Source organism: Ceratotherium simum, chromosome 5 (genome assembly GCF_057802395.1).
Source record: "Ceratotherium simum simum isolate JZ-2026a chromosome 5, ASM5780239v1, whole genome shotgun sequence".
Taxonomy (NCBI): Eukaryota; Metazoa; Chordata; class Mammalia; order Perissodactyla; family Rhinocerotidae; genus Ceratotherium; species Ceratotherium simum.
Window position 1 is genome coordinate 61,372,781 of NC_141904.1, and position 13,541 is coordinate 61,386,321.

General features: G+C 39.7%; 1 protein-coding gene across 5 annotated transcripts in view; it reads left to right on the plus strand.

Annotated features, from left to right (window-relative positions):
- PTPRG (protein tyrosine phosphatase receptor type G) overlaps nucleotides 1-13,541 on the plus strand; it is a 687,787-nt gene that overhangs the window by 118,309 nt on the left and 555,937 nt on the right. The window contains exons 1-2 of one of the 5 annotated variants that reach the window (XM_087431272.1): nucleotides 11,197-11,628; nucleotides 12,700-12,800. The exons of the other annotated variants lie outside the window; for them this stretch is intronic. Of the exons in view, the coding sequence (XP_087287398.1) occupies nucleotides 12,725-12,800 (76 nt within the window). The 5' untranslated portion in view covers nucleotides 11,197-11,628; nucleotides 12,700-12,724. Of the gene's footprint in view, nucleotides 1-11,196; nucleotides 11,629-12,699; nucleotides 12,801-13,541 lie in introns of those variants that run through there. 5 annotated transcript variants of the gene reach the window in all.

Sequence of the window (13,541 nt, forward strand, 5' to 3'; positions counted from 1 at the left end):
AAATATTTTGCCGTTCATATTTCTGGCAACTGTTAACAAAGATCCCTAATGCCAGCCAGAAGTCATCTGGTGATTGGAATTACCTGTTTGAGGGAATGATTCATATAACTGCTCACCTATCATCATCCATAATAAAGAGTTGAAACTGTGTGAATACCTTTACACGTGTGTATACACACACACACGATACTGGATCCTACAAAAGCTCTAGAAAGATTTTCAACAAAACTATATGCATATTTATGATGGTCTGACTTAAAATGTAGCTGGGTGGCATATATGAAATTCACTTTGGAGGGGGCCTTGGGAGAGCACCTCAAATAAATAGTTAATCATTCTCTTCTAGGGCAGCTGGAACATTCATGAGTGAGACACCGTGAGAGGCTGATGTGACTGCCCAGCTGGGAAGACCCTAATCTCTGTTATAGGATGCCAAGCACCATAGTGTTCTGTGAAATTTAGGTGCCAAAGCTGAAATGGCAAGGGCAAATGTGAATTGCAGACATGGAATTGCATCAGATCTGCTTTTCTCAGGGGCATTGCTGTGTAGTGCAGTTGAAAGTAGCATCAGAAATTCTAGTCTTTCTACTTATTGACGGTGAATAATTTTCTCAAGAAATAGAGGAGAACGAACTAGTATGATAATCATAATGATGACACTCTCTCATTTTAGAGTGCTTATCCAATCACTGAAATTAGTTGATCAGAGAAATTGAGGATTTAACCAGCTTCCGGTTATTTTATACTGGGGACATTTTGGGAATTTCAGTCGGTGTTCTGGAAATTCTCCAGCTACTAAGCTTCAGTAGAGTTAGAGATAGTGTTCCTTTCAAGTTAGGAATAGCGTTCCTCTCAAGTGCTTTGGAAAGAAAGCAAATTGGTGAAAAGGACGTTCAAGTCTGGCAAGGGGGCATACCTTCTACAAGTCTCATTGTGCTTTCCGTACAATTTTCTGCTTCCTTTATTTTTTTCCCCCTTCCTCTGGGCACTGTCCAAGCCCTCCTCTGGGTTAGGTGATGGGGGAGAGCTTTGCTAGACTTGGTTCTGGCATCAGCCCCAACCAGGCAGTGGACCTGACTTGTTGTGACAACTTCACCAGCTCTTATTGTTTGTAGCAGATGGCTTGGAATGCAAATACAGGGATTCCACATGGTTGCTCTCACTTTTTGGAAGTGCAGAGGCTTCCTAGTTCTTCAAGGCCACTAAATCCAAGAAGGGAGAGAGTGTGAGATGGCAGAGACCCACAAAGGGGCAGAGTCAGATCTCTTCCTGAGTGTTGGTTTCAGGGTAACCCATTAACTGATTCTCTCCATGACAAAATGCAAATACTTAATTGTCCTTGTGCTTGACGGGACATGTGTTACATACAACACCTGTTTCAGGACCCCGTCTGCCTTGTTTTTCATCTCTTGGACATCTGATACATGCAAAGTGGAGGAAATGTGCAAAAGAGTGGAAGGCAGGTTGAACAAACACGCACAAAACCACGGAAAGCCTGGGATTCTAAAACACTCAGTGTGTTTTTACCCTGAAGGTCCACAAAAGGATAAATTCATCCTCTCTCCCTATCATCACACATTAGGGCCCGCGTTGTGCTGTTTATAGATTCTACATCCTAAGAGAAAACCATTCATTCACTCAAATGGTTTTTGGTAGTTGACTCCTGTTCTCTTTGACATGCCCTTCAAAGTTTTTGACTAGAAACAAAGCTTTTTGATTAACAGCAACCCTCTGTTGGCTTTTGAGCTTGTGTCAGGCTTTTGCTAGAGAGTGGTTTTTTTCAAGGAAACTAATAGATGATACACTCAATGCCAGGTAGTTTTAGATCTCTGCGCTGTCTTCCTCGAAAGACACGTTAGTTTTTTTTTTAGATCTCTCAGATGAAACTGCTTAGAGAATGACTGATTTTTAGAGAGAATTGCTGTGTTTTTACATAGACAAAGTAAAATCATATTATCTGTCAATAGATAAAATATGGCACACCAAAAATGTGGAGTATTAGGCACCCTCAAGTGACATAAGTCTATGTGTACTGACATGGAAAAATGTCTAATATATTGTTGGGTGACAAAAGCAAGATGCAGAACAATATGGAATGTGGTCCTATTTGTGGTTTTTTAAAGGAGTGTAAGGCCCAGCCTATATATGTATGTGTATTTCTGTGTATGTACTTGTAATCACTTAGAAAAATGATTAAAAAGCTATAAAAAACCATGTTCCCTCATGGGCTAGTAGCAGCATCGGGTGGAAGGGAACACGGGGTGGCCATCATGCTTTGTTTGGACCTGTGTGTTGTCCTCATGTCATACAATGAGGATATATTTATACACTATGGACGTACAGATTCGGGAAAATATCCCAACAAGGTTAATGCAGACAATACTTTGCCTGAGGTCACCATTTGGGTTCTCACCAAGAACAGATATAGCATCAAGTATTTCAGTAAAATTTTAATACTGTAAAGGACGGATGGGGCTTTCCTAAGGGCTGGTAGGTACGATGGAGTCACATTAAGTAAAGAGGACATACGTTTGAACCCCAACTCATATAAAGAACTTACTGATGGGGAACAGGAAGGGGGTGTTACATCATATAGAAGTTGAAGAGAAATACGTTTTAGGTTATGGAGAGTACGTAAGGTAAGTAGGATGAAGAATGAGCTTTCCATGCAGTATTTACTTCTATTTTTCTTCTTTTTGTACATTCCAGTGCTAAACTGTGAACAATATATGATAAATAATGAATTTTCTTCTACTACCATGTGGTGTCCCCTCATTAAGAATTCAACGGCCCTGGGCCAGCCCCGTGGATTAGCAGTTAAGTGTGCGTGCTCTGCTGCTGGTGCCCCGGGTTTGGATCCCGGGCGCGCACCGACACACCGCTTCCCCGGCCATGCTGAGGCCGCGTCCCACATACAGCAACTAGAAGGATGTGCAGCTATGACATACAACTATCTACTGGGGCTTTGGTGGGAAATAAAATAAATAAATAAATTCTTTAAAAAAAAAAAAAAAGAATTCAACTGCCCTTCATATGTGTGGTTCCAGTTAATGATTTGATGAAGAGTTTTGTGTTGCACATAAGTTGCAATTAACATTTTTTAAAATTTCAAACACAGACATTGGCAATTTATAAGGCACATGGAGTAGAGATTTAGGAAGTGATAAAGAGCATGCCACCTGGAATTGGACAAACAAGTGCGCAAATCTCCATTGCAGAACTTGGCAGTAATGCATCCTTGTATTAAGCTGTCAGCTAGGGGTATTCAGCTATAAACGGTGAATAATAAAATTACTTAACTCCTTATATTTGATATGAGTATTAAGTGAAATAGCGTACAAAAATGACCTAACTACAGTGTGTGGCACATGTTGTTTGATAGATATTAGCTGCTATTACTATGTATTATGTTGTGGAAATGATCAAAAGTGAAAAAGTCATGGCAAAAGTTAGCTACTTCCATGTAAGCACATATAAAACTTTGTAGTATGTTGTACATTTTATTCAGTATCTTTCCAGCCTTTTTTATTAAGTTGTTTTTATAGCAATTGGATATGATGTGAAACTAAGAATTTTTATTAATTGGTTGCTGTTCCTTGGAATAAAAATGAAAAAAAGATGAACAATTGAAGAATATTAAAAACACAATTTGCCCATTCATTACATCCAACAATTCAGTTTTATGAAGAGGTAGGCATCATATTAACATCTAACTATTTAGCAAGATGTATAAATGATTAATATAGGAGGAATTCTGAATTTAATACCTGTCCAAAACTTGTTAGAATAAATGATTTTTATGTTTCCATTATGTTTTGTGATGGGAAATAATATATTTCACGTAAGGGAATATTCAAATACTTCTCCTTATTACCCATGAGATGTCCTTAAACTTGGCAGTGTGTTCCTTTTTGCTAATATATTATGAACTCTTATGGTTAAATGCCTAGGTAATGTGTTATAATTCAGCATACATTCGTATCAGTTTTGTCTGTCAACCAGGATCCAGTAGATTCAGCAACATTTTCTGCCCATTAGGTAGCTGAACTTAGTGCTAATGAGCAGTGAAGGGAGGTTGAGTCCTTGCCCCACAGAACCTGCTACAGAACAGAGATATTGAAAGGTATGTGTGTTGGGGGATAGGAGGAGAGAAGAGGAAGACACAACGATATCTGACTCTATTTGGGCTCCTCTGTGGAGAGGAGGTAGGAGAGGCAAGGCTTTGAAAAGTAAGTGATGTTTGAGTTGAGTAGGGAATGACCTAGTTGGGCTTGAAGACCAACCATGGGAATTTCAGAGAGAAGGAACAGCGTTTTAGGTAGAGGGTAGAGCATGTGTTAAAGCATGCTCTATTAATTAATTCTATTAATTAATAGAATCATGTGTTAGAGCATGGGCATAAAAATGCCAATTAATTCTTTACGGAGTGGCTGAGGATGTAATAGGTGAAGCTGAAATAAGGTAGGCAAGAGGCCAATTCATGAAGGGCCTTGGGAATCTTTTAAAGGCATTAAGATTATAGCTAGTAACTAGAGAGAAGTTGATAAAAGGATGCAAACTTTCAGCTCTAAGATGAATAAGGTTTGAGGATCTAATGTAAAACATGGTGACTAGAGTTGATAACACTGTAGTGTATAATTGAAATTTGCTGAGAGAGTAGAACTTACATGTTCTCACCAAAAAAGAAAAACAATAATAAAATAAATATGTGAGGTGATGGGTGTGTTAATTAACTACATGGGGGAATCCTTTCACAATGTATACATATATCAAATCACCACAATATACACTTTAAATATCTTATAATTTTTTGTGTCAATTATACCTCAATAAAGCTGAAATAAAAAATTAAAAAATAAAAGAAGAACTACTAGGTAGATATAATTTTCCATGTTCCTTACTCCAACTCTTCCCAATATAGTAGACTGTTTTCCCACAGTCTCTCCCTCTCCAAACTAGATATTTAAAAAGAATGAGAGATTTTTCTTTCTTTCTGCTAAAGTTGAATCCTACTGTACTGTTTAACCACATTGTTATAACTTTTTTTTTTTGCTGAACAAGATTGGCCCTGGGCTAACATCTGTGCCCATCTTCCTTTATTTTATATGGGACGCTGCCACAGCATGGCTTGACAAGTGTTGCGTTGGCGTGCGCCTGGGATCGGAACTTGTGAACCCTGGGCCGCCAGAGCAGAGCATGTGCACTTGACTGCTACGCCACCGGGCCGGCCCTGTTATAACTTTTAATTCCATCCAATCTCACGTAAATGTTGCTTTCAATAATTAATAGAATCAATTTTTAGAATGTGTTAAAAGCTGGAGAGGGGGAAAAATGAAGCAGTAAGAAGGTAGGATATTTATACTTTATGTCAAGCTGACAATCAGCCCATTTCACACACACACACACACACACACACCCCACCTATACACATCTACCTACATCTTTCTGATTTCACTTTTTCTCATTTTTTCTGATCCAAAATTGCCCAGATGGGTTAAGAAATCCTAGATATCAAATGCACCCAGGATTTCTTTACAATGCAGTAAATATTCCACATGTTTTGGTTAATAAAGAGGGCCAAAGCTGCTGAACATAATTTTTTTTTTTTTTGCTGCCTTAGTAAATTATAGCTAGTAAGGAGCCATTGTGGGAAGAGGTTTTTTTTTTTTTATTTATTTTTCGCCCAAAGCCCCAGTAGATAGTTGTATGTCATAGTTGCACATCCTTCTAGTTGCTGTATGTGGGACGCGGCCTCAGCATGGCCAGAGAAGCAGTGCATCGGTGTGCGCCCGGGATCCGAACCCGGGCCACCAGTAGCGGAGCGCATGCACTCAACTGCTAAGCCATGGGGCCGGCCCTGGAACAGGTTTTATAAAGTTCCTTACATACTAAAACCATAGTGAGTAAACATTATTTATCTTATATTGATTGGCAAAGATCAACTTGCTTGATAAAACATCAAGTTAGTAAGGGTGTGGATAAAAGTACTCTGCTATTTACTTAATATTAGCCTATAACTATGTCAATGGAAATATATGTTTGGTTCAGAAATCTTTGGAAGGCAATCTGTAGGTTTCCATAGAAAGTAAAAATACACATACCTATTGACTCAGTGTTCCCACTTACAGGAATTTATCCTGTGGAGAAACTTGCACGTCTGTACCGAGGTTTATGTACAGGAATAGTAAAATCAGGAAGTATTATGATAGCGTGAAATTTGAAACAACCTACATAACCATAACTAGAATTCTAACTTGTGACATATTTGTATAATGGCGCACTATGTAGCCATTTACGAGAAAGGAGGCAACTATGTATATGTTGATTTAGAATGATTTCTGATCTAGATACTGAGTGAAAACGGCCACATGCACAATTTCTATGGTATCGTGTTCAAGTTTTTCCCCAGCGAGGGGTGGGCGAGAGGAACATTCTTGTCCTTTTTCCCTCTCTCTGCATCTTACTCCCTTGCACATGCACGTGCACACACACTCTTTGAAAGGACGTGGCAGAACTGTTGCCAAATGTAACTTCTGGGGAGTAAGGAGGGACCCCTACTTTTCACCGTACCCTCTTTTGAACTGTTTGGATTTTTGTTACGGAGTACTCCATTTTTTCAAAATTTAAAAATAAAAGTTCCCGCATAGGCATGAGGCTCCCTGATGTCTTAAGAGCGTTGAACTGGGTGGACCTGGTTACAGTGAAAGGCTCTGCTACTGAATTTACTTTCTAGGTCTCACTTTTCTTCGAGAACAGGTCCCTCTGAGTAAAGGATCTCTGTTCCTTTGCCGTCTCTGAAATCCAGTGCTTGTTAGGGCCCACATTATACCCCCTGCATTTTAAGCATTAATTTGAGATTTTACATTTTGCCTTGATTTCATTTCTTTGTTTTGTTTTTTAATTTTTGACTGTTCAAGAGATTTTTTAAAAGCCAGACATTTTCATTAAAGATATGATGAGTTCTATGTCCAGCATAACTTGTTCTAGGTTGCGGTGGTGTAGTGTGGAAGGTACTTTTCTATTTGTTTTGTTTTAGCCAAGTGAATAATAGTTGTAATCAAAGATGCTATTAATTATATGATATATAGAGGCTATCAATTTTGAGATAAAAAAACACTACTACTATATTAAATATACATTAATTTTAATAAATAACATCCCTAGTTCCAAAATGTTAGAGAGAAGGAGTGAATGAGTATGTATGTTGGCAAGGACAATGGAGTAAGACAGGGATTTAAGGACATGTTTTGACAATATTCTATGACACCTGTCACTATGGGGTTGAGCTGATTGGAATATAACTACAGGTTCTCAAAACTAAGACTTTGAGGATGTTCCCATGAGAACAAACCTCATCCTGTGGTTCTTCTCAGGGTATAGTACCCATAAATTCCCCCTAATGCTTATGTGGTCATGCTAAGTACTTTTTGTTGTTGTTATTGTAAAGGGCCACAAATTGACATCTTAAGTGCATAGCCATTTACAAAATTCTAACCACATGCTCATTTCGTTTTTCTTTTTCTTAGCAATGGACGGAAATTTTATTAACCTGATAAATAGTGCCTACCAAAAATCTACAGCAGACATCATACTCAATGGCCAACGTTAAACTTTTCCTTTGTGATCAGGAAGGATAAAAGGATTCCCGTTATCCTGACTTCCTCTTCATTTTCTTTTGTTTTTACAACTTTATTGAGGTGTAATTGATATACGAAAAAGCACGTGCTCATTTCTAATGTGATCCCACCCCACCCCCACCCCCCCGCCTGGAAGATTTGCCCAGAGCTAACATCTGTTGCCAATCTTCCTCCTTTTGCTTGAGAAAGATTGGCCCTGAGCTAACATCCATGCCAGTCTTCCTATATTTTGTATGTGGGTTGCTGCCACAGCATGGCTGCTGAGGAGTAGTGTATGTCCACTCCTGGGATCCAAACCAGGCCGCTGAATTAGAGCACACTGAACGTAACCACTAGGCCATGGGGCCAGCCCCCCATCCTCGTTTTTTATAAGGCTTTCTCGCTGATGGGTTGCATGAAGACACTTCCTTGTATGTCTGCACTAGCTACGCACCTGGTGGGTAGGTACACAGGTGAGCAGGGAACTAACCTGAGAGCTAGTCTGTAGTGGAAATGACTGGAGTCCTTCAATGGAGAAATACTTTTTCTGGCTTTTGCCAGTGTAGGGCAGTGTGCAAGATGGTTTCTGTCCTTTTTTCCTCCGAGCTTTTTTGAAAAGTTAGCATGTTTATTTTCCATGCTTCAGTCAGGTAGTGGTTGATCATGGAGTTAGTCGTGGATTTGAATACTGGCTGCTCCACTGATACAGCCTTGTGACCTGAAAGTCCTTTAAACTTTTGTTACCGAGCCCTAAGGGACCAGTGACCCGCTAGTGGGTCCTTTCGCCCAGAGTCGCTGGTGCCAAGAGAATGAGACCAGGTTCAGAATAGCAGAACAGGAACTGTATTAGTTGATCAAGGAATGGAGACGGGAGAGCTCATGCTCTAAAAACACCTTCTCCCCCAAGACAGGGAAATGGGGAACTTTTAAAGGTGAGTGGTCCTGGTGTCATTGGGGTTCCTGGGAAGAGGGTGGAGACTTCCTGGAACAGTTGGTGCATGCGCTGTCCTTGAACTCTTGCTTGTGGCCCCAAACGTGCCTAGCAAGGTATGCAGGAGGGGAGACTTTTGTATAGTAACGAAGCAGAAGCAACTTCAGTTCACCTCCAAGTCCCCCTGCACAGGCGCTGCTCCCGTGGTCGGGTTATAGCTGGTTTAGAGCGGTTTGTAGTTGTGATTTCTCTGGTGGGGAAGCCCAGCTCAGCTGAAAAACATCTCAAAAGAAGATGTTAGGTGTGGGCCAAAGTGAAGTTTTTCTGTTAGGAATATGTGTCGGTGCACCGGGGATATGTATGGGTGACACTTTGGGCTTTAAATTTTTCCTCTATACAATGGGGATAGTGAAAGTGTCGTGCTCATGGAGTTACTGGGAGGATTTGATCCATGTGAAATGTTCATGGCACGGTGTCTGCTGCATGGGAGACAGTTAAGATTGATCATCATTATCATCATCATCATCTTTTCCTCTAAAGAGCCAGAGAGTGAATATTTTAGGCTTTGCAGGTCATACTGTCTCTGTCACAGCTACTCAACTCTGCCCTTGTAGCAGGAAAGCAGTCATAGATGATATGCAGCGAATGGGTGTGGCTGTGTCCCAGTAAAATTTTATTTATAAAAACAGGCTGGATTTGGCCCGTATATAGTATGTAAACAAACGTAGCCGTGTGCCAATAAAACCTTACTTACAAAACTAGGCAGGTTGGATTTGGCTCATGGGATGTAGACTGCTGATCTTTTTAGTGGTTCTCAAACCTTTTAACCTCAGATCTCCTTTTACACTCTTAAAAATTACAGAGGACCCCTGAGAGCTTGTGTTTATGTGAGTTATATCTATTAATATTTACCATATTAAAAATTGAAACTGAGATATTTAAAAACTATTAATTAGTTAAAAATAACAATAATAAAACCATAGCATGTATACAATAACATTTTCATGAAAAGTAACTATTTTCCAAAACAAGAAATGTTATTGGGCAGAGTGGCGTTGCTTTACATTTTTGCACATCTCTTTAATGTCTGGCTCAACAGAAGCAACTGGATTTTCATATCTGCTTTTGTATTCAATTAGTTGTTATGTTCCAAGTCAGATGGTCTCTGGGAAACGCCCACTTGACCTCCTGAAACTATCTTGGGGATCCCCAGGGGTCCCTGGACCACACTTTGAGAATGGCTGGTCTGTAGACATCGTGAAGGGAAATTAGGTTAGGTATTACCTTGTAAATGCCAGCTGCTTTTACCTGCCACTTCCAAGTTCCTTTGTCATCTTATTCTGAGCTAAAAGCGCAGGTTGCAGTGTTTTTCCCTTCCCCCTGTTGCAGAAGGCATATTTAGTTGTGTGGTAGGAGTGTATGAAAGCAAGTTTGCTTTATTTTCGGAAATGATTGTCACCTTAGCTGAAATTGTCTGCTGCTGCATTCATAATAGAGTTTTACTACTGTAGAGAAACAAAAGCCAGGAGATAGTGTGAATTCATTGGAGTAAAGGAGAACAAAAGAAGTGGGCTTCAGAGCAAGAAAATGCCTCTGATGACAAAGAATCCTAAAAGAATGATTTGCATAAACTGAAACACTTAAAAAGCTCCAAGAAAATAAGATTAAATACAAAAGGAGACTCAACTTAGAGTGGCTGCTTTGGATAAGTTTTCAGGATTTTCAAGAACAAATGTTTCATACTTTAGTGTTGAGAGCTCTTGAATTCTAGGGCAAAGATACCTGGAACTCTGTATTCTTTTCAGGGAGAATGTGTCTCCATGGTCATTTTGGAGTTGATCCTTATTTGGTGAACAGGAGACTCTGAAAACCTTGGGAGTTTTCATAAGCAATATGTCCTTATTCCTCTGTGCACCCCCTCCCCCCCCAAGGATTTCCATATGCTGCTAAGACTTGACTTTTCAACCGAGAAAGAAGTTGACTCACGCGTTGCTAAAACCATACTGTGAGATCCTAATATGAACCCATGTATGTGAGATTTTTCTCATAAAGAAAGGCAAAATTACTTGATCCAGATCTGTTTTGTTCATAGATACCTGCAAGTAAATAGACTGAGGGATAAAACTGCAAATAAGCTGAGAACGTTCAACAGCGAGATTTCTTGTAGCCCTGACTAGATAGATATGAATATTAAAGTAATTCAGCACAGTGCTAAAAGCTTGTACCTAATTGCCTTTTCTTTATATTTAGCTTAACTTTAAGGGAAATTTATCACTAAATTGGGCTCAATGATTTCCCTGGTTGCCAGCTTTTATTACCCATTATACCATGTTTCTGTTCAATTTACCTCTTATGGCGGTGATACTTCTTTTTTTTTTTTTTTAAAGATTTTATTTATTCATTTTTTTCCCCCCAAAGCCCCAGCAGATAGCTGCATGTCACAGGTTCACATCCTTCTAGTTGCTGTACGCGGGACTCGGTCTCGCGTTGGAGGGAGAAGTGGTGCCTCGGGGCGCGCCCGGGATCCGAACCCGGGCCGCCAGCATCAGAGCGCGCGCACTTAACCGCTAAGCCACGGAGCCGGCCCCGGTGATACTTCTTATGGCGGTGATACTTCGGTGAGGATATGACTATGTATTTGGAAGATGGAGAAGTGAACTTGACTGCCTTTGAAGGTTCAACTCCAGGGCTTCTCGAAAAAAATGGCAACGAAACCATCCTACCTTGTTCCAGAACATTCACATTTTGGGTTTTCTCTACTGAATTGTACCGGATTGTAGTGGATACATGTCCCCATCTTCTCAGCCTCATGTTCAGCTGTGTCACTTACATTCCGTGTACGGTGCCCTTCCCTTTTTTATTACATCTGTTACTTGTATTCCCTTTGCTTCTGTGAATCTTAAATTGCATGCTTTTATACTCCACAGGAAATACATGTAAAACATCATCACAACTCTGATAGAAACAAATGTGCATCCCTGTCATTAAAGCTACAGCTGTAAGCTGTGCCTCCATCCAGGTCAGAAGGCTCTGCCATGAGGAACCCAACAATTAGCAATGAGCAGGAAACAGTCTAGGAGGGTAAGCCTCCTGGTTTTCTGGAAACATTGTCGTGGGAGATTTAGTAGTTGCCATCCCCCCTTCCCGGCTCGCTTGCCCCTTTGTCTGTTTTCTACTAGCTACACATTTCCTCCTGTGTGTTCACGGAGCACTCCGCCATCACACCATATGGGCTCTTTCCTCTGGTGATTAATCAGGCTGCATGCTGGGCTCTCTGATTCTTTGGGGACTGTGTTTCCTCCTGGTCTTGTCAGAACATGTAGAATAGCAGTGTGATACTTCTCACATTTGCACCCACTGCTAACAAGGTATCTGACAACTCCGCAGTAGCATCTTGGATGCGGGACACAGGATGCAACTGGGCTGTGCTGTTTCATTTTCAGATCTCTGCTAGATCTGAGTTTGAGGAGGCCCAGGCCACATTTTCTTATTTATATTGTGTCTCTGGTTGCATGTTATAATCATAATAATATATTTATTCTATTTTTGTGGACCAAAATGTGGAGGTTAAAAAAAAAAAAACCAAAGCCCACATTCAGTGGCTAGTTTTTTCCTCTACAGTATATTAATGAAAAGAAATAAGTGCAGAAACGTCTTTAAGAATTGTTATCATCATAATGATGATGACAGAAATAATAGCAGCCTGTGTGTTTTGAGGCATCGTGCTAAGATTTCACATCCTTCCTTGGTTACTATTTTACCACAACTTGGTGAGAATAGGGGCTATTACTATCTTCATTTTAGAGAAGAGGAATTTGAGGCCTGGGAAATTAAGTATCTGGCCTTCAGTACCTCAGCTGATAAATGGCAGAGTTGGATTTTTTTCTTTTTACTTTTATTTAAACAATTAAAGATTTTTTGTAATTGAATTAGAACATATAAAAATTAATTATAAATAGTTTATATATTAATAATAGTTAAAATTAATCATAATATTTAATGTGTTAAAATATATATAGATGTATAGTGTACTATAAATATACAAATATAATAAAATATATAATATATAAATACATTATATATTAAGTATGTTATAATATTTAGTATATATGTGCACAGATCTTAAGTGTGTGGCTGGATACATTTATATAGGGGTATTACTGTTTTCACCTGAGTGATGACCTTCCAGATCAAGATGTGGACCCTTTTCAGCATCCTAGCCACACGAGTCATTCCTCTCCACTTCCAAAAAGGTAACCACTGTTGTGATTTCACTCACCATAGATACTTTTACCTGTTGTAGAACTTCATATAAATGGAACCATACAGTGTGTACTCTTTTGTAAAAGTCTGACTTCTTTTGCTGAACATGTCTGTGAGATTCATCGTGTTGTTGTATGGGGTCTTGTTCTTTAGTTTTCATTGATTATATGAATATACAGTTACTGAGTAAAGGCTTGCTGCCTGGTGCGCATAGAAGCCAATGCTACAGCACAGGCTTTTGAGAGAAGAAATTGCTGAGCAGCAAGGAGACAGGAGGCAAGGCTCAAATTTGTCTCCCCAAGCTGAAGCCGGGACAGACTTTCAAGGAGTTGGGAGTGGGAGTGGTTATACAAAATGCTAACTTGGTGGAATCTGGTTGGAGGGTAAGAGTCTAACAGTCTTACAAGTCCCATGTGCTACAAATCAAGGGACCCCTCGCTTCTTCTTAGGTTCCGTATTCCTCTTTCTTTTTACCCTGAGTTCTGTAGTTTGGGAAGTTTTGGTTCCTAGGCAGCTTGAGGTCGTCTGAGGACAAGGTTTCCACCTTCTGAGCATGCTCCAGCTACATGATTTAGAGTTTTTGCTCATTACCCCTGCAAAACAACTTTTGATACAACATTGTTATTGATACAATACAATACAATACAATACAATACAATACAATACAATACAAGAGGGCCAGTAGGAATTGGCATATGATGGTTACAATACTACAGTTGATCCCCTTTCGT